Source organism: Xiphophorus couchianus, chromosome 20, assembly GCF_001444195.1.
Source record: "Xiphophorus couchianus chromosome 20, X_couchianus-1.0, whole genome shotgun sequence".
Taxonomy (NCBI): Eukaryota; Metazoa; Chordata; class Actinopteri; order Cyprinodontiformes; family Poeciliidae; genus Xiphophorus; species Xiphophorus couchianus.
Genome location: NC_040247.1, coordinates 1,339,881 through 1,363,506, shown reverse-complemented (window position 1 = coordinate 1,363,506; position 23,626 = coordinate 1,339,881). Strand labels below are relative to the sequence as shown.

The 23,626-nt window shown below is 37.6% G+C and overlaps 1 protein-coding gene and 3 long non-coding RNA genes across 4 annotated transcripts; 1 reads left to right on the top strand and 3 right to left on the bottom strand.

Annotated features, from left to right (window-relative positions):
• Positions 1 to 1,147: 1,147 nt before the first annotated feature.
• On the bottom strand, positions 1,148 to 3,434 carry LOC114136267 (uncharacterized). The gene is made up of 2 exons (XR_003593765.1): positions 2,979 to 3,434; positions 1,148 to 1,939 (listed from the first exon to the last, which is right to left on the bottom strand). It is a non-coding gene; the product is annotated as an uncharacterized LOC114136267 (long non-coding RNA).
• Positions 3,435 to 3,939: 505 nt separating this feature from the next.
• Positions 3,940 to 21,011, top strand: LOC114135430 (probable tRNA N6-adenosine threonylcarbamoyltransferase, mitochondrial). The gene is made up of 4 exons (XM_028002722.1): positions 3,940 to 4,025; positions 19,761 to 19,855; positions 20,767 to 20,861; positions 20,926 to 21,011. Exons 1-4 carry the CDS (start codon positions 3,996 to 3,998, stop codon positions 21,009 to 21,011), a joined length of 306 nt encoding a protein of 101 aa, XP_027858523.1. The 5' UTR covers positions 3,940 to 3,995.
• LOC114136271 (uncharacterized) lies at positions 7,263 to 8,977 on the bottom strand. Its single transcript, XR_003593768.1, has 2 exons — positions 8,922 to 8,977; positions 7,263 to 8,832 (listed from the first exon to the last, which is right to left on the bottom strand). It is a non-coding gene; the product is annotated as an uncharacterized LOC114136271 (long non-coding RNA).
• On the bottom strand, positions 14,561 to 15,633 carry LOC114136269 (uncharacterized). The gene is made up of 3 exons (XR_003593766.1): positions 15,584 to 15,633; positions 14,804 to 14,821; positions 14,561 to 14,691 (listed from the first exon to the last, which is right to left on the bottom strand). It is a non-coding gene; the product is annotated as an uncharacterized LOC114136269 (long non-coding RNA).
• Positions 21,012 to 23,626: the final 2,615 nt, after the last annotated feature.

The window sequence follows — 23,626 nt, the reverse complement described above, 5'->3', positions numbered from 1 at the left end:
GTTTCGGTTTTCTGCTTCATGAGGTTGTGAGTTGCAGCTACAGCTTCAGCTAACATGCTAAACCTGCGAAGATGAGCTCTCATGTTCACATGCTAAAAATGTTTGCAGTATTTTTAGTTGGCTGCTGCAGCTTTGAGCATCAACCTGGTGGCCTACTTTATTTTTACTCTCTGCAGCAGCAGCGTCAAACTCATTTTCAATTTGGGTCGCATCAAAACCATAAATGTTCTCAAAGCGCCGCTTGTGATAACATACAACAACTAACTGTTAAAATTTTAGCAAATAACTGTTTCTGCGGTTTGATCGGTACTTCTTAAAAATTAATTTTATTGAACATATTTTCACACTCATCAGTCCCTCCAGGATTAAATATGTTTTGGTGAGTTTTTGCAATAAAAATGTCTGATTTTGTGGTGCTAATTTAGAAACAGTTGCAAGGCATTTTGTAATATTTGTGCTCATATAAACAACAGAATATTAAAGTCATTCTAGATTTTAAAAAATCTACATTATTTAAGTTTTAATAAAAAGTTTTATAAAAAGAAATTTAATTAAATTTCTGAGTTTGAAAAGGCCAAAATTTGTGAGATATTTCAGAAATAGAGATTAATCTAAAGTTCTTTTGACATTTTTAAGTTTGAAAAGTCAAAAATTTGTGAGGAAAAAACCTTAAAATTCTTTGAAATTTCTGATATCGCAAGTTTTTGACTTTTGAAACTTTTGCTGAAGCAGCAGTAGTACAATTAAGAAATACTGACACCAGCAGGTGAGAATTAGCATCACTGGAACCAACCATTTTGATCATTTTTGCAAAAACAACTCACAGCTTGGCAGAGTTAGAAAAAATCTGAGAAATCATGAAAAACTGCAGAGCTTTGTTGATGTAATTTCCCAGTAAACATAAAAATATATCTTTGATTTGGTTGATAAAGTGTTTAAGCTCACAATAGTTATCTGGATGGTTTTATTTATTTGTCCCTCTGGAATCTAGAGGGCCACATAAAAGGGCTGAAAGGACTAATAGTAATAATCGTGATTAATCGCTTATTGAAACAATCAACTAAATTAGTAATCGATTAATCATTAACTGGAGAATAAAGACTCAAAAAGCCATTTGGGGAGAAAAAGACAACATATTCAGAGCATGTGAGTTTTGGGTAAGTTTTAATTTCATGTGGTTTGAATTCTGGAAAAAAACAAAACTTTTTGAATTATAAACCACTGGACAAAAATAGTCACTAGATTAGCTGAGCAACATGCTGATCCCAGTTCAGTCAGAAAAGAGCTTTTCACAAGTTCATGTCAAGTGTTCACTAAAGGAATGTCAATGTTGGGTTTTAGGTAATTAAATGTTTTATTGTTTAAAAAAGGGACTGAATTATTCCTTTATTTTCATCTTTTAATGTATTTCTAACATTGTATGAAAAATCTGCAGAATGTGGCCATTTTTAACTGATCAATCATCAGAATAATTGATTAATCCATAGCTAAAATAACAGTTGCAGCCCTGCTTTGATTATTCATTATATTAAATAGTTTAACTATTTTATTGTGCTTCCTCTGTAAATGTCTTTATTTACAAAAATGTAGCTTATTTAGTCTGTTTGACATGTTTAGTTCACCTTAAATGGTGGAAACCAGCAGCGTTGAAACTGAGTTGAGTTTTTCAGGACAACAGATTCCACAGTGACGACGTGAACCTGCATCGCTGCTGTTTACAGTGGAACGTAAAATAATGATGCAACGTGTTTCTTTAACAAGCAGGTCGGCAGTGAAGGCGGCCATGTTTCACCGCTCCTGTATGAAGCAGTAGACAGACGCTGCTCCGCTGCTGCAGCTGTTCTCGGGGAACCATGTCGGCTCCTTGGCCTGGTACACGCCTGTTGCCACGGTAACGAATGCTGATGCGCTGAGTCTTGGGCATGTCGCCATGGCGCTGCTGTGGAGGGGGATTGAAACGTGCTCAAAACAACAGCAGAGAGAGAAAGACAGATGCATTTCAGAGGAATATGCTGATCAGTTTTGTCTTTATCCATTTAATTTATCATTTTTTTGTTTTCTTTTTGTTGTTTGTTCTCTAATTGGTTATTTTGTCAATCAATACCGCTCTCTGCTTTCTATGTACTAACTGACGAGTAATAATACTATTAACTATTTCTCAGAGAAATCGTTTGCCACAAATTGTTGTTTTGAAAAGTTTCAGGATCATTTTCTGAGGTTTGAGGATTTATTTCTATTTAGAAACAATGTTTGAATCCTGAAACGACAGAATCTCCACCCTGAAATATTTACAATTTCACAAGCCTGTGATGAAATAGAAGGATTCTTGGGTAACCCAGTAAATACTCCGTCTTTTACAACATGTAATCAAAACCATCAGATGGCCAAACCAGCACCTACTCAGTTTTATTATTAAACATTTTATTTATATTTGCTGGATGGCAAATTATCTTCTCTATCAAAAGCTGCAAATATTTGATGAAAATCTGGTGATTTCTTTAATAACTAAACTGTAGATAACATCAGTAAGTCAGGACTCCTAAAGCACGCTGCCTCAATTTACGGAAGAATATTGGTGCCATGAAAAGTTATGACTTTAATATCAGAATCAGAATTATTTAAATTGTTTATATTACATCAGGCAAATCTAGTCTTAAAGTTCAAATCAACAAATAAATTTGAGAAATACATTTTTAATAGTCCAATTTCTTAACAGAAAATTTCTGAGCTTTATCTCTAAACGTGGAAAACATGAAGGTTTACAAATCCTACCACAAGGAAGAGACAGTTATAAGATTATTTTCACATACTGGCAACATAGTTGACACCTAAGAAAGTTTGATTATTCATTTGGATTTTGACATAGATTGGCACAAAACTAGGAGATTAAAGTCAAAATTCTGACATTCACCTATTTTTATGCAAACTTGTTTAACTTAAATAATTTAATAATAAATGACAAATGAAGTAAATTTCACCTGGACTTTTGTTTGTAAATTTCTCTCTTTGCCTCCAAAACTTTGGATCCTCCCTCAGCTTCTTCGTGCTCCTTTTAAAGGGCCGGCCCCCCATGTTGGGAATCACTGACATGAAGACAAAGTCAACAAAATCCAAAAATAAAACATGCAGTTCTAATGACATTTACAACTGATACATTATTTCAGAAAGCCTCTTGGTGAATATGACTCTGATTTCGGATCTAAACAAACAGAAAATGGAAACAAACTTGAAACATTTTCCTGGTTTTTCATAAATGTGTGTCATTTAGTAGCTAACAGCAGAGGGCATCATGCTACAGAGAGAAAATATGTTTCTGTTTCTGCAGCACAAAAAACATATATTTACATCAAAAATGGTACAAAAAAATTCACTGCATTCTTTTATCTTAATATAACTTGGTGTGATTAATTTTTAAAGTGGTTCCCAAAGTGTGCGGCGGCCCCTGGGGTGTGTGGGGGGGGGCTGCAGTGCCATTGCAGGGGGGCGCGGGAAGCAGTATGGATGGAAAAAAAACACAGTTACACAAAAGTGTTTCACTGTAAAGATGGTTTGCAGTTTGTTTTGTTGCAACCTGAAGTGTGAAATAAACTTCAGGGGAGTTTGAAAACAAAATATGTGTAAAGGTTTATGTCTGGTTGAACCATGTGGGACCAGTTGATTTTGTTTTTCTTTTTTGGGGGGATTTTATTGTAATCCATAGGAGGCCCAGAAAATCTTTGGGCACCACTGGGCTGAGCAATGGAGCAGATTACAAACCAATCAGGAGCTCAGTTTTCAACAATAAAGATTTAAAAGTGGATTTAAAGGGGACCAACTATGCAAAATTAATATTTTATAGTATTTTGTACTCAGGTTTATTTCACATTTCTAAACTTTTGTTGTTTTAAAATTAATTTAACCCAGGTTTGCTTTATTTCTCCCTCTCATATGGTTTCTTAATGTTTAATAATCAGATTTATTTATTTCTGTTGACAGATGCTGTGAACGGATAGAAGATGAAAATCCTCAAGAAGGTCAAGCAGCAGGTTTGTACTTCCACTTTACTGAATTTAACCTCCAGATTGATATGAATGATCAGGTAAATCTCACACATATTCTGTTTAATCCAGTTTAACACTCAGTTAAACCTGGATTACTGCTGTGTGAGTTTTCCTAACTAATTCCTAAAGAGGATTATGGGAAATCATCTGAGGGATGTTTTCAGCTTGGCGTTGTTTGGATCCATTAGATTCACTGTTTTTTTTTTAATATTTTGCTCTGCTTTTTTTTTTTGTCAAACGTTTGTGCTACATTTGTGCTGGTTTGTGCAGCAAAAATTTTCATGTGTGCAGCTTTGGCTTTGAAGATATTAAAGTTTAAAGGTCAAAAGGTCAGCCAGTCCCCCACTTCCATAAAATCAGACAAAATAGGTGTCAATCAACTCGGCTACGTTTTTGCTGGTTTGTGCAGTAAAAGTTTTTGTTTGTGCTGCTATCATTCTAAAGATATTAAGAGAAATGTTTGTAGAGGTCATCAAAGGTCGATGATCATCAGTTCTTTTATAAACAGTTTATGCTAGTTTGTGCACTGATTTGAAGTCGTGAAAATAAGTGCTGATGACTGTCGATCATGAAATTGAGATGGAAACAGCAGACTAGATAGTTAGCACATGTTTTGCTCTAGTCCTACTTTTCGTATTTCAACAGTACAGTTTGTCTAATAGCGCCCTCTGGTGATCAGAAACTAAAATATAAGTCACCGAGTGTTTTGGGAGATGTTGTACCAGTTCGTTCTAAATAAGACCTGGTTCCAAGTGAATTTCATCAACGTTAAAATTACATTATTCATGTTCATAGGTTAGCACTGAACAAGTTCAAATGAAATTCACAGATCCAGCATGAACTGATGATCAATGACCTTTGATGACCTCTATTTTTTCTTAATATCTTTAGAATGATTGCAGCACAAACGAAAATTTTGCAGCACAAACATTTGACACCAATTTTGTCTGATTTGAAGAAGGTGGGGGGCCAACTTCACTCAGGTGGAAAACATTTAATTTGCAGAATCCCGATAATAAAACTTCAATTGTGAATTGAATGATTACATTGTATCTAAACACAAAAAATCAACTGTTAATTAGTAATCATACTATGGAAATGACTAACAAGATCTGATCAAACAGATCAAACAGATCCCTTGACGACCTCAAGGGATTTCTCACATTGGAGAAGGAACCGTCTGACTTCCTTTAGCCCACTAAATTTAACCTTACCAAAGTTTTGCCGTTAAGCAAACAGGTTCTGAGTTTGAAGCGGATCAGACGCCTTCAGCCATCTACTAAACCTAGACTCTGGCCTTTCTCACTGAAATATAAAACCTTAGACATAAAAAAGTTAAACATCACTTAATTATCATCAGCTTGTTGTTTGTACTCATCTTAAACAAGTGGCAGGAACGTTTGGATAAAAAAAAGCTTTATAAGTTAATCGATTTAAGTAGAGTCCATGCAATAACTAAATAGATCATTAATTATATGACTCTCCTTGCCCCTTTCCTGTCAGCCTACTTTCATACAAGGGACACTAGAGTCCAAAAAAAAGACATTTCCTTGTAAATGTAGCCATGATAGCTGTTTGAATAAGGTTTCCAGTAAAAGAAAAAAAAAGCGTGAAAGTCTATTTATTATTTAGCGAGTTATGATTAATTAAATGCGCTGATACTTCATTACGCCTGCCAAACACATAACGCCGCCTACTGGACAAATACAAAAATAGGTTGCTAATAATCAAAAAAATTTGATTAATTAATTTAATAAAATAATATTTTTTTATTTTTAGGTCCCCCTCTAGAGAATGACATTCTAGGCTAATTACGACAACTACAAAATCTTTTTAAAACAAATGTCCTCTGGCTTATGAACTATACTTATTTATCTCAACAAGAGCTTTAAAAAAATATCATGACATCTTTTAAGGGGTAAATAAAAAATCATTTAAAATTTTCTGAAACGACTTAATTTTACTCAGGCACTCTATAGTCTATAGATGGGGTCCTCCGACTACACATTGCCGCGGTGCATGCTGGGTTCTTCCTTTCCAATCCCTGACTCGCTTCTGCAATCATGGGTAAGACTCAGTTTTCATAGAAAATACTCAGTTTATGTCTTGGTTATACCAATTTTTCATATCACCGTTTTATGTGAACGTCTTCTGTGGTGTTTCTACTGTGTTTAGTTCAGTAAAATGCTAAAGTGAATGAGAAAAAAGAGGTTTATACGGCGGCGTCTCTCCGCAACGTGGAGCGGCCATAATGTAGCTATGCTAGTTGCTGGTCGGCAATTTGATCTTAATGCTGATTAATTTGTAACGTTAATATTACTAACAGACTGAAATTAGCATATGTAGACTAAGCAGATAATATCAAAAACTTTTAAATGAATCGTTTCTGGAAAGTTAATTTTTTTTGGAGATATCTGTTGTTAGTACGGTTTCCATGTTGTAGTTCCCTGTAAAAACTGCTTTGCTTTCGGTATTGAATAATACTTGTAGTTTTTAACATACCGATGCTATTTTGTGAGATTCATGTAGATGTAAACAGTTTTTTGTTTGACGGGGCGGCTTCAGACTCCTGCAGCAGATCGAGAAGTCAGTCAATCAGGTCCGAAACAGTCCGGTTTATAAAGTAACAGAACCAGGAAGGTTTCACCTTATAGTCCCGTAACAGTTGTTACATTTCAGGCAAGTAAATCATTGTCTCAACAGAAAAATGACATTAATATTTATTAGATCTGCCTTTTGCAAAAATAACAGCCTGTAGTTGCTTCCTGTAGCTTTTAATGAGTTCTTTGATCCTGTATGAAGGTATTTTTGACCATTCCTCTTTACAAAACAATTCCAGTTGAGTTAAGTGTGATGGTTGCCGAGCATGGACAGCCCGCTTCAAATCATCCCAGATGTTCAATGATATTCAGGTCTGGACTGGGATGGCCATCCAGAACATTACAATTGCTCCTCTGCCTGAATGCCCGAGTAGATTTGGAGCGGTGTTTTGGATCATTGTCTTGCTGAAATCTCCATCCCCGGCATAACTTCAACTTCATATCAGCTTCTTGAACATTATTCTCAAGAATCTGTTGATATTGAGTGGAATCCATGTGACCCTCAACTTTAACAAGATTCCCAGTACCAGCATTGGCCACACAGCCCCAAAGCATGATGGAACCTCCACCAAATTTTACAGTGGGTAGCAAGTGTTTTTCTTGGAATGCTGTTTTTTTTTCCCCCCCGCCATGCATAATGCCTTTTTTATGACCAAACAACTCAATCTTTGTTTCTTCAGTCCACAGGACCTTATTCCAAAATGAAGCTGGCTCGTCCAAATGTGCTTTTGCAGACCTCAAGCGGCTCTGTTTGAGGCGTAATTGCTGAAAAGGCTTCTTTTGCATCACTCTCCCATACAGCTTCTCCTTGTTAACACATACTACCTGTAATAGTGCAGCTAAACTAAATATGAGAAAAAAGTGAAGCCCTGATCATAGTTTAATACACTACACACTACAGTTACACTCTCAATGACCATATACATTACTTTATAACAGCCTCGCACGTACAACTCACAGGGTCTTATTGTTGCGGCACACGTTCAATGTTTGAAATGGAATGCGCCCCATCATTGACACACGGGGCGATGTCATGATTGAACTCACCAGTCTGAGTGGGTAGCAAATTCTGTTAAAGTAAGTAAATTACATTTTCCAGTCATAAATTGAAATTATCAGACAGAATGAAATCCTAATGTCAAATCGTATTAATAGTTTTCATTAAGCGGCAAAAAGTGTGTAACTGGTCACGTGGCGTGTCACCCATTGATAACCAATAGTAACATGTGACGTTGTGGAACTACTGCATCCCACACTGGGATCTTCTCCAGCTGTATCCTATCAACATGCCTGTCCTAACGATTTCGCGAAGGGAGAAAGTGCCTTTACCTGAACGTGTCGTCTTCTAACCTGGTCAATTTGTTTATGTAAAAGGAAAGATCTTACTCATTCTTTTGCTAAAGGGTATTATCTGTGCTACCATGTGGAAATTTTTCAAGTGCAATAGTAATGAGTTCAGCTAACATGCTCACTGATGTGTTCGTTTGATACCCAAATGTTTGTTACTATTTAAAGCACTCACATTTGACAGAATATCTTTTCAATACAAAAGCTTTTATTGATGCATTGTACATTTATCAATTGTTTAAGACAAACTACAGGAAATGCTAACATTGACAGCTTTCGGATAAACAGATGTCACAACTGTGACCAAATTAGAAGTGTCTTTTTTGCAGTCCCAGTGATACATAATACATTTTGAAAAAAACATGTTTAATGACAGATAGCACAACAAAAAAATACATCTCCAATAAAAGCTTGTTTTACATTTTTGCTGAAAACAGAAGTGAATGATTTCACAGACCTGAAGATGTTGCACAATGGAGATCCATGGCTATAAAAAGCCAAAAACTACTTCTATCATATGTTAGACAGTTTCTTCGAACATACAGATTTGAACATTTTGGACAGTGAGACACCATGTCATTATTCCAGCAAAGAACCAAGTAGTACTATAAGACAATTTTTCAACGTTAAACATGTTAATGTTTCACCTTCGCTCTGAAAGACATAACAAGGCTCAACTTCTGGGAGTCTGACAATGACGACACAAGTTTTTCTTGAATCCACCTGCCAGGTGTGACCACTGCTCACATGTGTTGCAACGTCGCCACTCACGCCACTTCTTCTTGGCATTTTTTTTTCTCATCACCTGAACAGACAGTGGCAGATGTTGCAAACATCCGTAGTATCTAAATAAAGAAAAATAAGTCATTTATTGACAAATGTAGTTTAAAAAACATAATAGAAGCATAATGCCTTAATTTATTTAAATGCATACCATCTGTAGTCGGTTCTCTTGGCAGCACTTCCGTCAAACCCATAGGCTCTGTTACGCTTCGCTCATCTAAAGAAGAATTAACAGTTTAGTTGCAATGTGATCTCAAGGTAGGTCATACCTTCAAGTAATGTTTAACATATTATACTTTATACGGGAATATGTTGAACTCAAGCGTTACTATCAGTTCTGTGTAAACAGCATATTTAAACATATTGAAACAGTTTTGTTATTAATACTTTTTATTTTTATTCATTGTCGTCAAAATTAGGGCCCTGAGGATGGGCATCCTGCATGTTTTAGTTCTCTCACCGGTGGAAGTTACAGACGTTTCATCATGTCAACCTATTCATAGGCCTTGCATTAAACCAGGAACAGAACTAAGAAATGCAAGGTGCTGGCCATTGAGGAACAATTTTGGGAACCCCTACTTTAAGCTATTGGTTAGTGTGATTTGTATGTAATTATTTCTGCAATTTTTTTTATGTTGAAAACAAATTATTGCCTGCTCATTCATTAGTTCCGTAATTTGAGATGTCTTCTACTTCCTTACAGTTAAACAAGTGATGCAAGATAAGCATCTATGCTTTAGTTCTGTACTACTGTATTTTGAGGTACATCTAATTTAATAATTTCTTTAATGTTTGCATGTGTAATTAAAGCTGGAAATGTGGTTGATGTACATAGGGAATGAGAGTTTTCTGTGTTTTGTTGTGTGACTGATGGTCTCCACCTCAAGTGGTTTGAATAAGCAATAAAACATAACCAAACATAGTGCTGCAAAGTATTCGGAAATATGTCAGCTGTGACACCAGCTGCAACTATTACTTTTAACAGCTCACAATAAAATATTTCTGTATTCCGCATTTGTGAATGTGACTATTGTTCAGAGGGAACATCAGCTGTTGTGAGACTTGCCAACTTGCTAATTGTCACAACCACATTTGTTCAACAGTCTTAGCATGAGAAACGCATCACATGCACTATATTACACATAAATTTTTGTACAAGCACAATATCAATGCTGAGATGAATCTTGCAGACATTGACATGACAGTACAGCTATAATCCAACTATACATAATAGCCATATAGAACATTTTGAAAGGTGTTACATCCTCACTAATGAGATCACCCAATACACGTACCCCAAAGCGTATGTGATTTATCTAAGTATGGAATATTTATAATTTCTTAAACATATCTGGTTGTACGTCAGAGTGACCTAAAGACAAAGCTGGACTCCCCACACTTTTTGTATCTGAAAACCTATAAATCATCCGGAATACATATTTTCCTAAGGAAGACCAGACATATTGTGTTACCGAGGGTGTAGTGCGCTTTGTAATATACCCACATAACGTACATAACAACATTGTAATGGAGGACATTCAGGATAGACATGCAACGAACTTACCATTTGCACACATTGCATTCAAAATGTCTTCCACAGTTGGTGTCCTAATTTTTCACCCCGGGGTCTGATACAAAGAATAAAATATAATTATTGAAATTGTTTTTCCAACATATCTTCAATATGAGTACAATAAAATGCAATATCAAAACTTGAAGTACAAGTATCCAGGACATGGCTTAAACAGTATTTCTCAACTACACATTGTGAAGTGTGAACGATTAAAGGTTTTCTTAAGGCTAATATTAATCAACACAACATTGTACTTTATTAATTTTAATGAACGAAAGGACAATTTCCCATACTCCAGGGTATATTTGTTTAATTTCTCGTAAGTTGGCATCTGCTTCTGCAAAGTTTTTACAGTAACTATTCCATCACAGACCATAATTGCAAATAACTAAGCAGGTATCTGTTGGGATACACTGAATAGAATTGTCACAGGGAAAGAGATTTATTTCTAATACAAATCTGATATAAAAACCATATATACAATTTCAAATGGCATGGAAAGGGATACTGAATGAAGTCCTTCCAATAAGTGTATTTGAAAGTCATAGGTATAATCTTCTACTTAACACCACTAGAATGTATTAAGGAATACAAACCACCTTTACTATGAGAAAAAAAACACTGTGTATAAAGTTCAATCTGAAGACATACCATTTGCAGTGTCAGATGTTACAACTGATTCTTCAACAGTCTTTTCATCTGAAGAGAAAATTGAAATTAGTAGTGTGAATGCTGCATTCATTTTGTTTGTGTAAAAATAATTATTGCACTGTCAATACATTAATTATAATACATGTTCTTTGTTGTCAAAGGAACACAATAACGCCTTCATCAGCTCAGAAGTTCGAAAGAAAAAACAAAAAAAAACGAGGATGGATGATCTTTCTGCTAAAGTATTACTTCCCATCATTCTTACCCTCTTTCAGCAAACATTTGAGACAGAGATGGTTTTTGTTTGTTTTCCACTTTACCTGCCATAGAAAGTATTCGTAAACGTTTGTCTGTTATCCTTCAACTCGTGTGACCATACTAGCCAAGGAGATGAAACGTTAAAAACAATAAACATTGTCTTGTACAAAACAATGGAGCAACTATTGTCAGGATCTGTGTTTTTCTGTGTTCATTTAGACTTTTCTGTCCTTGAGTCTCTTCGTTGTCCTGTCCTCCCCTTGATTGTTCCCAGGTGTGTCTCGTTTCTGTGATTACCCGCCCATGTATTTAACTCCACCTGTGTTCCTTGTTCCTCGTCGGGTCCTTGTCGTTGTCAATGTTTTGTCAATGTCGCTAGTCAATGCGTTCTGAGTCCTTCGTGTTGTCCGTTGGTTTAACGGTTGCTACCGGCGTCGAGCCCTGGCTTCTGCTCGGCCGTGCTGCCCGTTGTTTGGACTGAGTTTCTGCCAATAAAATTCATTATTCATCTTACCTGGGTCCGCTGCGTCTGCCTCACCACCCGTTCCATGACAACTATAAATGAAGAGACTTTTTTTGTCCGTTTATTTCTAAAAGGACAAAAAGTGTGTCTGTAAGAAGCTATTACAGACACGCCATTATAGTACGCAAGTATAGTTATTTAGAAGTTTGACTACGTTATACTAGATGAGTATGACAAAATGTTAAGGTGATTATGACAGTAGTGCTAAACAATAAACTTAAGTGAATAGCACAATTCATGGGGCGCAGCAGTTTGAGCGAGTGTATAAAGACAGACTACAGAACTCATGCGGCCTTCCAGACTTTGACTCTGATCCTCGGATCCTTTACCAAATGCTTTTCCCAAAACATATGCTACTTTTGGATTCTGCTCTTTAAATACTTCAAATGAAAGTCTAGCAGTGCAAAAGGAATGACTAAATATAAGAACATAAAATTATGAAAATGACCTCTCAACAACAGACCACCCCATTGCATGATTACAAAGTATGTTTTTACCGGATGACTTCCATTTAAACATAATCTATCAACATTTATGCTCAAACACTTACTAATTTTAAAGGAAATGTTCGCCGCATTATTTAAAATGACTTTTAACTCTTAGTCTTTGAATTTTTATTTTCAATTAGAACACTATGCTTTGCCTAAAAATTATGTGACCCTTATAAATTTATAAGCAAAATAATACAAAAACTTAGCAATACTAATTCCATTTTTAACAGTGAAAATTATTGTCACCTTTTTTTTTTTGGTTATCAAATTAAATCTTTATATAAAAATGTATTTTCTTTTTATTACCATTACCTTATATGATTAAACACTTTTTTATGATGTGAAAGAGTTAAGTGGGGTAAACTGCAAGCACAGACTAAATATGTCATGCGCAAGCATCTTATCACAGATAAATAATAAATGGCATGTGGAGCAATGTATAGTGCTTCACTCAGTCTAGAGGAACTGAAAGGACTTTACACTACATTAAATAATTTACACACTGATGGTGGTGGGCATTAGCTCACCACCCAATAGGGTTATAGCCACAGCTGGTTTCAGGCAGTCTGACAGAAGTGAGGCTGTCATGCACTGGCACCACTAGCAGCCAAAGCATGTCGACTAAGACAGACGTAGTAGGCATTCAAACTGGAAACCCAATGATTACAGGGTTAACTCCTAACACTATTTCCAATGTACAGTTAAATGGCTTGAAAACATTCTTAAGGTCTTAGCATATATGGAAAACCTCTATTTTCATCTGCTTTAGGTGCTTCTTCAATTTCAGGCATCACATATCTGGGCTCATGTCATCTGAAGTGCGCTGAACTTTTAGAGCTGCTGCCTCCTCCGCATATTGCCTCTTCTGCTCTTCTGCCAAAGTGGACAATTTCTGCGTAATATCTTTCAAGCTTCCTAGCAGGAAAAACAAAACAAAGAAAAACAGCAAGCAATCCATTGACATTGTACAGATCTCGTATGGCTCACCCCGACTCAATGGGTGTAGATTTTGATAAAGTTAAGGAAACTCTCTAACATTACATGGCAAATAGGAAAGGTTTCATCAAGTACTCAAGATCTCACAAATGTAATTTGACGAGATAAACTAGACAATACAAGTCAGATTTGTTTCGTAAGGATGGCTTATAAAAAATAACAGTCAAGGGCTCCTGTGAGCAGAGCAGAGCCAATTACAGGGTGCCCAAACTGGGTCCTTGAGGACCGCTTGTTTTACGTCTCTGTCTGGTGGTTGTAACCTCCTCAACATGTCAATTTCCTTCCTTTGCCTTCTAATGAGCCATGATTGAATCCAGGTGTGTTAACCTAGATTCAATCATGGCTCAAGGGCATGAAGGTTCCAGCCCTTGAGAATCAACTTTGGAAACCACTGTTCTAGAAAGTAAATCGAACAGAACAATGCAAGTATTACACAACTACAAAATAACTAAGGCAAGATACTTTTTCCAAAAATTAAGTTTATGAATAGCCTGGTAAAAAAATGACCTATTGTAGTACACATTGAAGCATCCAGAGGGTCTGGGCTATGGCTATTGAGACACTATTGCTCATTTAACACTCACTTAACACCTCTATAGAGGTGTTAAATTTTACCCAATCGCTAATGTTTGTCTGTGACGTATGTCATGTGCCAGTTCAATGCCAAAAATTCTACTTGAAATTGCATTCGCTGCAAAAATAAAATAAAATAAATAAATACATAAAATCTGTCACTACAAAGACAGAAGACCTGAGCTCATCGAGGCAGCTGTCCATGTTAATTCCATATTTGGAAGGCCAAAAAAGACTGAATGGCTTCCTTTACTTTGCTACAACTACAGGCGGACTGCAATTCTAAAACAGCACAGAAAATTGGCAGTCTTAACAACTTCTCCTTCTGTTTACTGATTGGCACAATGAAACGTCTGCGGGAGATAATCCGAGTCAAGGGGAGAAAGCAAAGGCTGTGCTGTAAGTGAGAATTGCAATGATCAGGCTAGCTATACACACAACAATGCTTGTCAACATAACAGCTACAGTAAATCCCCTCTCACCCTTGTTCTTCTTTAACTGATCCCTGCAGAACAGGTTGTAACCAGACAGGTCCTTGGTGTATAACTTCTTGTTTTTAGGTTGAGAAGAAGATGTTTTTTTTATTCTATAGTTTCCAAAAAAGTTCTAAAAAACACAAAAGTCTTGTTACAAAACAGGAAGCTTGAATTTATTTTTATATAAAATTGCATCTTGCTTTCTGAATTCTGAAATTGAACGGCTAGAAAGAACTTTGGTAAACATACATCACTGACAAACGGTGGCAAGCCAGTGGCCTGGGATGCTGCTCCAACCAGTGGAGATCCCACCCTGGTCATCCCTTCTTTATAGGCTTTCTGGAGGAAGACCTTCGCTTCCTCCGAGATATGTGTTCTCTCTTATCATGAAATGAAAAAAAGCAGAGCATATAAAAATATTATATTCAGGACAAACACATATTTTCTTAGATCTCGCTGTATAGCTCAATGTTTAAGAGATGCTACACATACCTCTTCTTGACATTGAACCTAAAACAAAGACAGAAAATACAACCATGAATATGAATAAACAGAAGGTAGATGTTTTTTCTGGTATGTGATAAATAAATATTAGCATGCATTGTGCTTGCAGGGTATCCCCCAGAAAACATGGTAAGCCCGGTGGTTGAGTTTTATGACAGTCAGTCATCCTGTAGGTGGTCATGTTTTTGAGATAAAAAATGTTAAAAGTTGACGGGAAATTTGAAATTACATTTTGAGAATTATGTGTTATTGAAAGATTAATACTTGAACAATAACTATAAAGTCATAGAAAATGCAAACATTTTACAAAGATTTAAATAAATAAACAATGCTTAGCCTGGTGGGGCAACAAATAAAGAATGATGGCCTCAGGGCTTATAATACACTGTGGGAAACGATGAAATGTAATGAACTGTATGATAGAATCCTAACATTAAATCAATATACTGATATAAACTAGTATACTGAAAAGTATACGGTTTTTTAAGATATATGAAACAAGATTTTAGCACAATGTTATTAAAGGTATGAAGGACAGCTACATTTGAATGTGACTGGCTTTTAAGAGGCTACTTTAGCAGCTAAAGTAGCATTTTTTTCTACCAAATAGGGTTAAAAACGTGTCTAAATCTGTACAAACACATGCTGTGCCACATACTCGCTAACATTAACTCATAGAACTACCATCAGCAGATTTATAAATGTAGACTTTCGGTCTTTTGAGGTTTTTTACTACATTTTTATTTGACAGATTCAGGGGCTACTCACCAGCTCCGACCGTGGAAAGTGTCGCGTCGAATGACGTAAGCTTCTTCTTCTCTAATGTTTTGTCGGGTGCAATCCGTAATTTATTATTATTACTACTAATACAAATATTAAACATTTTCATATGGTACAAACACAGATTTTCATATAATCATATGAGCAAATCCATCCGTATTTTTATTTTTAATTTTTTAAATTAAAAATAAGATTAGGGCCAACCCTAACTTCTTCTTCTCATTATTAATGGATTGCAAGCAACTTCAGATGTACATACAGCCACCTAGTGGAAGGCTATGAGGTTGGACAACTCAACACTACATAACTCTAGAATATACCTTTTAATTTCATTGTATATATATGCTAAATAAAATTGCACGACCGGAAGATAAAAACACGGCATGTATTGAGAGAACACGTCTTGTAAAGATCCAATAAAATTAACCAAGTATGTTAAATGTTGGCATTTATTTTGAGTGAATTATTGGAAAAAATCCAAAGAAATAAAAGGCATATTGGAAATATAGGTCTTTAAAAAAGCGAACAAAAATAAACAAAACAGAAAAAAACCCTCCGGTTTTAGATTTTAGTGAGTTGTTTTTAAATACTGTAACGATTATTACAATACCTAATTAAAATCTTATGACGGATACGTTTGGCTTTTGTATTTTTAGTAAATTCTTAATATCCTGTTCAAATTCGCAAATAAATTATAAATAAAGGTTTTTAAAAAAAGGTTCTATTAGCGACAAGCGGCTGTTATCACCGATAGAACGGTTGATAACAGCCTGCTAGCAGGCAGAGCAGGGACCAACTGAGGCCATTCAATGGGGCTGATAACCACTGATAATCGCCATTCTATGGGATGATAACATCCGAAGCAGGCGTTTTGTTGCCTTGGGTACAGTTTCTGTTTTATGTGGAGAACCTTAAATCCTTTTTTTTTTTTTACCAGATCACACACATAAGTTTGTAAAAATGATCAGAGGTACTGTTGCAAATTAAATACAGTTTATTGAATTCACAAGTTCAAAGATAGTCAGTTTATTTTATTATACACAAATGAGCATATTAAAATAAGAGTCTATGCTGGCCCTGGAAACCTTGTAGCTGAGACATCGTTAAAGCCCAATTAAATAAAGTTAGACTTTTTTGGGGAGAACAATAATAAAGAAAACACAAATGCAACTAAATGCACCAAGTGATCCCCAACAAAAACACACTCATACAAAAAGCCCTGGTGAAACAGCAAAGGAAAGAAAATCTCCCCTTCCACTAGCCTCCTCAATCTGAATAAAACAGCCTGGGACCCAGAGACAGCAGAGATCCTTTTATTGTGTTAAACAAGCCAGAAGGCTGGACAATAAAAACTCCCCTTCCTTCAACAAAACCAGCAAAAAGAAAATACTTTTGATCAATAATAGTGATGTTACGTGATGTGCCGAGGATTCGAGGCGTGTGTCGAGTAATGGAGGGGGCGTTTCCGTAAAGCGCGTATCGAGGCTTGCTTCATTTAGGGGAGGAGCCGAAAACGATGACGTCCGAAGCCTCGCTGCCTGGCTGTACCACGTGACTGCTTCGGGAAGTGGCTCAGATGTTGGCGCGGGTTTTGACAGCTTTAGAAACCCCACAGGCTCCATTCATAATGTGGGTTGTTGTAGGCGAGTTGCGGTCAGTTGAGAGAGTGGATAGAGTTTTGATAGTTTGGATAGCAGAGTTTGGATAATGGTTATTTAGTTTGAGACAGTTAGTTTGGTGTTTGAAGAGTTTAGGAGAGAGAGAGATAGATAGAGAGATAGATAGATAGATAGGAGATTTAGGAGCGCGAGGACAAGATAGGAGTAGGATGGAGCCGGCGAGAAAGAGGAGGATTTCTCCTATGTGGGAACATTTCGATTTGATAAGCCCTAACAAGGTAAGGTGAACTGAACATTTGCAGATGCATTAGGTTTGCTTATGAGGAACTGTATTTTTCACTGTTTCTTATGTTCTGTAAAGGTGAGGTGTTTATTGTGCTCCAAGGAGTTGGGGTACAATAATAACACCTCATCCATGTAGTGTCAAAAAAGAGAAATCGTTTGAAACCAAAAACTGTGGAGAAATTGTTGTTTCTTAATAAAAATGCATGAAATCATCCAAGTTACACAAGCATTAGCCTATTCACTACCCCCTCCCTAGTTCACAAGCACTTTCACTGTCCTCTGCCTGATTAAGCCCAGGCCATTTTTCTAGTCACAGAAAAACTTTATTACACAACATGCCATATCACATGACACTACTATTTTGGGAATAATTACACACAGAGGATACATTCAAACAATATTTTATTATACACATATGTGTATACATAATTTATGTAGACAAATGATTTCGTCCTACACCTTTTGTGACGTCATTCCCAAGAGCCATAATAGACAAAAATTCAATTCATCACACGTGTTAAGATACAGCTGGCTGTGATTATACACCTGGCCAGTAGGTGGTTTCGTGTGCACATGAAGCTTCAAGAAATTAACCCTTTCTCGAACCAGTTGGCTCAAGTGGTTGAATGCCTCATGAGGCTTGATCTCACCATCACTAATCAATAATAATTACCCCCCCCAAAAAAATAATAATTCTAAACTAAAACAAAAACTGAAACAGTAGCAGGCCAACCTGCACACAAGAGACCAAGTTAGACAAGCACCTTAAGTAGCCAGATAATGATGAGAAACTGCCTTCACCTTCTGTAAAGTGAAACCAGTCAGCGGCGCTCTGTACGTCCCTCCAGCCTCTGCAGGAATCATCAGCCTGATCTGATCTCCTCGGAGATCTACCTGCTTTTAAATGGAACTGCTGATTACCTGTGATTACCTGTCTGGCTAACGAACCAGCTGCGCTCTGTCACAGCGTCTTCCATATATGGGCAAGAGGAAGAATGTACAGCACCATACTTCCGGGACAAGATGCCCCGGCTACACTTATAAACACAAACTTCAGCGTATTTTGTTTAAATTTTAATGAACATAATTGTAAAGTTTAAGCAGAAAGATTTTTTTAAAACAATTTTTCATTATAAATATTTGAAAAGTGTGGCATTCTGATATTCCAAAATAAAACTCAGCCAATTGCTTTTTTATTTCTTGATCTGTTAACACGTAATAAATGCACTGCAAAAACACAAACTCTGACCAAGTAGATTTGTTCTAGTTTTTTTAGTACATGAAGTAAGACAAAACTAACTTACAAGTAACTTTTCAGCAAGATATGAGCTTTATAAAGTAAATAATTCCTTAATATTAATTTTAAAAAGTAGTTCCACTGACAGGTCATCCTTTTAACAAGATATTTTTCCCATAAGTGAAATAATCTGCCAGTCAAACTAATACTTTTTAAAACCAATGCTAAGGAATTATTAACTTAAAACAATCTCCTCTGTTGTGTGTAAAAGTTACCTGTAACAGACAAAATACACATAAAAAGTAAAAACAAAGTGCAGTACTAACTTGTGTGTCAACCAGAAGGACGTCAAACTTACTGGCAAAATAAAACACATTCAGATTTGCTATTTTAAAAAAAGTTATTCAGAACTTGATTTAAATAACTGTAAATGTGCACATCTCTAATGAGTAAATCAAAAAGCTGATTTATTTCAATAATATTAAAAGTTGGCCCCCATATGGATTCCTTGCACATGTTCTACATTTTTATTTCTATGAGTTTTGATTATGTGAAATATTATGTCCAGTAATGACAAAGACTGTTAACAGATTTGCAGCATAAAGTCTCTTAGCAGACATTTTTACCGTGTCTCTATAATAAAATATTAGAAAATTCACACAAAAACTTCTTTATTACGGCAAAATCTAACAGACAAAAATATGTTTTAAAAATGCACAGAAAGGATTTGGGTGTTTTTAAAACAGATTTGCTTTTATTTGCAAAGAACTTGGACTATTATCGATTACTGAAGCTGAAACTTCATCAGGGAAACATTTCAGAGCTCAGAATGATAAAACATTTGCTAGACACAATCAGAAATGTTGAGATTATCAAAATGTTTGTATTTAGTGTTTGTTTTTGGAAATGAGCATTTATCTAAATCCGACAACACTGTACATTCATTAACACGCACTGGGCAGATTAGGTGTCGTGGTTCTGTTGCTGTGGTTCTGAACCGACCGTCAGCTGTTTGGCCCCACAGGTGGCGCGCCGTCTGTCCCTCAGGAAACTGCTGAGCGGCGGCCAGGCCATCGAGCTGCTGGCTCAGGATAGAGACAGGAAGAGGTTCCGCTTCAGGACTAGTGATGTGTCGGTCGCGAACGATCCGGCTCTAAGAGCCGGCTCTTTGAAGTGAACGATTGGAACCGGCTCCACAATGGGAGCCGTTTTAGGATCCTATTTGGGAGCCGGTTTTTTTCTACAGTATATCGCTGTCTTTCCGCCTCCCTGTCGTGCTTGTGCTCTGCAAGTGCCAGAGCCGATAGTTTTTCCCCACATCGTTTTTTTTTTTGTCCTGCGGTGCCTCGCTGTCTCTCCTCCCCTTCTCCCTCTCCTTGCTCGTTTTGCTCTTCTGCCAGTGCTAGAGCTGAGAGGTTTTTTCCCTCGGTCCACTGCCCTCATGTCAAGCGTGTGCTCCACACATCTGACCAATCACACATAGTTTCAATTAATAATGTGGCGGGAAAACACTGAAAAAGAAGTTTATCTCCACTTTTTTTGTGGAAACGGCAGGCAATTGGCCAAGCTGTTCGTCGGCAGGTGTTTATGTACAGACACTCAGTCAGCGGTCAAGAAGCACAGAAAGAAGGGGAGTCAGTGTGGGAACTGAATAGGTGAAAATAAATGAGTGACAGAAAACGGAGCAAGATTTGGACTCATTTTAATGCTACATCAAGCTCCAGGGCAGAGTGCAGACTGTGCAAAGTCAGCATTTCCTATCTGCAGGCTCGACAAACAACCTGCACAGCCACATGCGGACATCACACGCATCGGTATTGCTATAGCATTGTTATGCGGCATTTTTACTCATCATAAGTGCTTAACAATGTCAATAATGAAACAAAATATTATAAAATTAGGTTTAAGCTATTAATTAATTAATAATGTCAAAAATATATATTGGGAGCCGAAAGAGCCGGCTCTCCACAGTAAGAAGAGCCATTAGAGCCGCATCTCGAAAAGGAGCCGAAAATCCCATCACTATTCAGGACGCCGATGGGACAAACGCCCGACTGCTGCTTCTCCTTCGCCGGGCTGCGGAACCAGGTCACCTTGCTGATCCAGAAGCAGGAAGTCGAGGAAGGTAGGACGGTTTGTGGACTTCCTGTGCAGCTTTAGCCTTCCTGACCACAGCGATCCCTTTGCAGGCGTAGAGGAAGGAACGGTGCTGTCGTGTGTGAACGACATCGCCGCCGCCACGCAGCACACCGTGGCCTCACACCTGTGGTGTTAATGTTATGCATAGTTAAGCCTACAAATGGCCACCTGTGGTGACGTCATGGAGCGATAGGCTTAAGTAGTCCAGGTGAGGCTGATTGTGGTAATGAAGTCTGGCTGGATGTTTGGTGATCCGGGAATAAACTGATAACGATGATACAGTTCGACTCAGCGCATTTTTCTTAAAAACACGACATGGTGTCAGGAGTGCTGTAGTGTAAATCATCGGAGGCTGCAATTCTGCCGGAGAGATGGCTGATGACAACGTACAGGGAGTCGCTTCTGCTGGTCCATGTGCAACGTTCAGCATTCAGCCACCGGAATCTTTCGACTTCACAAAGCCGCAGGAGTGGGCCAAGTGGATACGGCGATTCGAACGGTTTCGTTTGGCAAGTAACTTGAATTCTAGTTCTCAGGAGAATCAAGTTAACACGCTCATTTATTGCATGGGAGACGAGGCAGATGATGTTCTGCGGGGATTAGCATTACCACCTGACCAAAGAAACACGTATCAAGGAGTTCGTGATGGATTTCAAGCTTTCTTCGTTGTTAAGAAAAATGTCATTTATGAGCGAGCCAGGTTTAACATGCGCAAACAAGAGGAGCATGAAACCGTAGATGCCTTTGTTACTTCACTGTATGCGCTAGCAGAACATTGTAGTTATGGAGCGCTACATGATGAACTGATTCGTGACAGACTGGTGGTGGGATTGCAGGATAAAAGATTATCTGAGCGTATGCAGCTCGACCCAGATTTGACACTGGAAAAGGCCATTAATTCGGCGAGACAAAGTGAAGAGGTGAAACGGCAGCAATCCTGTCTGCGTAGTGGCATCAGATCGGAGACAGAAAATGGAAAATCTGTCGACAGGGTGTACAAAAGCAGTGTTAAGCATGCCAAGGCTAAATATCACCCTAAGTTGCGCACTACTACAAATAATAAAAGGGAGATTTCTCAATGTTATAAGTGTGGCTGCTCTCCATCCCATCCCAAACGTGATTGTCCGGCAAATGGGGAAAACTGTCATTTATGTGGGAAAAAGGGACATTATAAGAGGGTGTGTAGGACGCTCAAGACTGTACATGCTGTCGAAAAAGATGACTCTTTGTTTTTAGGCAGTATTACCAAGGGAGATGAGCCTTGGAGGGTGGATGTTGAAATAAATAAAAGAAACATCTCATTCAAGATTGACACTGGTGCTGATGTTACGGTCCTGCCATACGCCATGTACAGAGACATCTATAGAGACAAGAGTCCCCCCCTTCTGAAAAAAGCTACCAGGCAGCTGCTAGGACCAGGGAGAAATGCACTGGATATTGTGGGGGTTGCTGAGATGTTAATGAAAAAAGGAGAAAAAGAGATACAAGAAAGTGTGTATATTATGAGACACCTGCAAACTGCACTTTTGGGTAGACCAGCCATTCAGAAGCTGGAGCTTGTAGCTAGATTAAATGAGATAACTGCTGAAACATTAAAAACTAGCTATCCAAAGCTATGCAGTGGTTTGGGAGAAGTGAAACAGCCTTATTCCATCAAACTGAAACCAGGAGCTCAACCATTTTCATTAAAGACGCCCAGAAGGATTCCACTTCCTTTGATGGACAAAGTCAAGCAAGAACTGTCCCGTATGGAAAGTTTGGGGGTGATTAGCAGAGTTGAGGAGCCAACTGATTGGTGCTCAGGAATGGTGGTTGTTCCTAAAAAGACAGGGGCTGTACGCATATGTGTTGATCTCACCAAGCTGAATGAGTCTGTGTGCAGAGAGAAGTATATTCTTCCCTCTGTAGATGAAACACTCGGTAAGTTAGCAGGAGCTAACATTTTCAGTAAATTAGATGCTAATATGGGGTTCTGGCAGATCCCTTTAACTGAAGATACTGCAAAATATACAACTTTTATTACACCTTTTGGTCGTTATTATTTTAAACGGCTACCCTTCGGTATAGCTTCTGCCCCTGAGCATTTCCAGAACAGAATGGTAACAGAGGTTACGGAGGGATTAGAGGGTGTAGTTTGCCACATGGATGATGTGTTGGTGTGGGGGAGAACACAGGAGGAGCATGATGCTCGTCTGTATACCGTTCTTGGAAAGATTCAAGAAGCCGGTATTACACTGAACATTGATAAATGTGATCTTTCAAAGCAGAGTGTAACATTTTTGGGCCATATTATTTCTGTTAATGGAGTTAGTCCTGATCCAAATAAAACAGAAGCTGTGAGAAAGATGAAAGAACCAAGAAATGTGAGTGAACTAAGAAGTTTCCTTGGAATGGTTAACCAGCTGGGGAGGGTTATTCCAAAGTTGGCAGAGCGAGACAAGCCTTTGAGGGATCTCTTGTCAAAGAAAAACTGTTGGATATGGGGAGTTGATCAAGCTAGAGCATTTCAAGAACTGAAAGATTTGCTTTCATCCCCGCCAGTGTTAGCCATGTACGATACTAACCGAGAATGTAAGGTTTCAGCAGATGCGTCAGCTTATGGTCTGGGGAGTGTGCTGCTCCAAAAGTGGGGTTAGGAGTGGAGACCTGTTGCATACGTGTCACGATCTCTCACACAGACTGAGCAGAGATATGCACAGGTGGAAAAAGAAGCTTTAAGTCTTACTTGGGCTTGTGAAAGATTCAGTAATT

Bases quoted from the DNA above. Each gene is read 5' to 3' on its own strand.
- LOC114135430 (XM_028002722.1), top strand. From the start codon at position 3,996: ATGAAAATCCTCAAGAAGGTCAAGCAGCAG. The intron at 4,026-19,760 runs GTTTGTACTTCC...TTGGCCCCACAG, and splicing joins TCAAGAAGGTCAAGCAGCAG to GTGGCGCGCCGTCTGTCCCT. The intron at 20,862-20,925 runs GTAGGACGGTTT...ATCCCTTTGCAG, and splicing joins GAAGCAGGAAGTCGAGGAAG to GCGTAGAGGAAGGAACGGTG.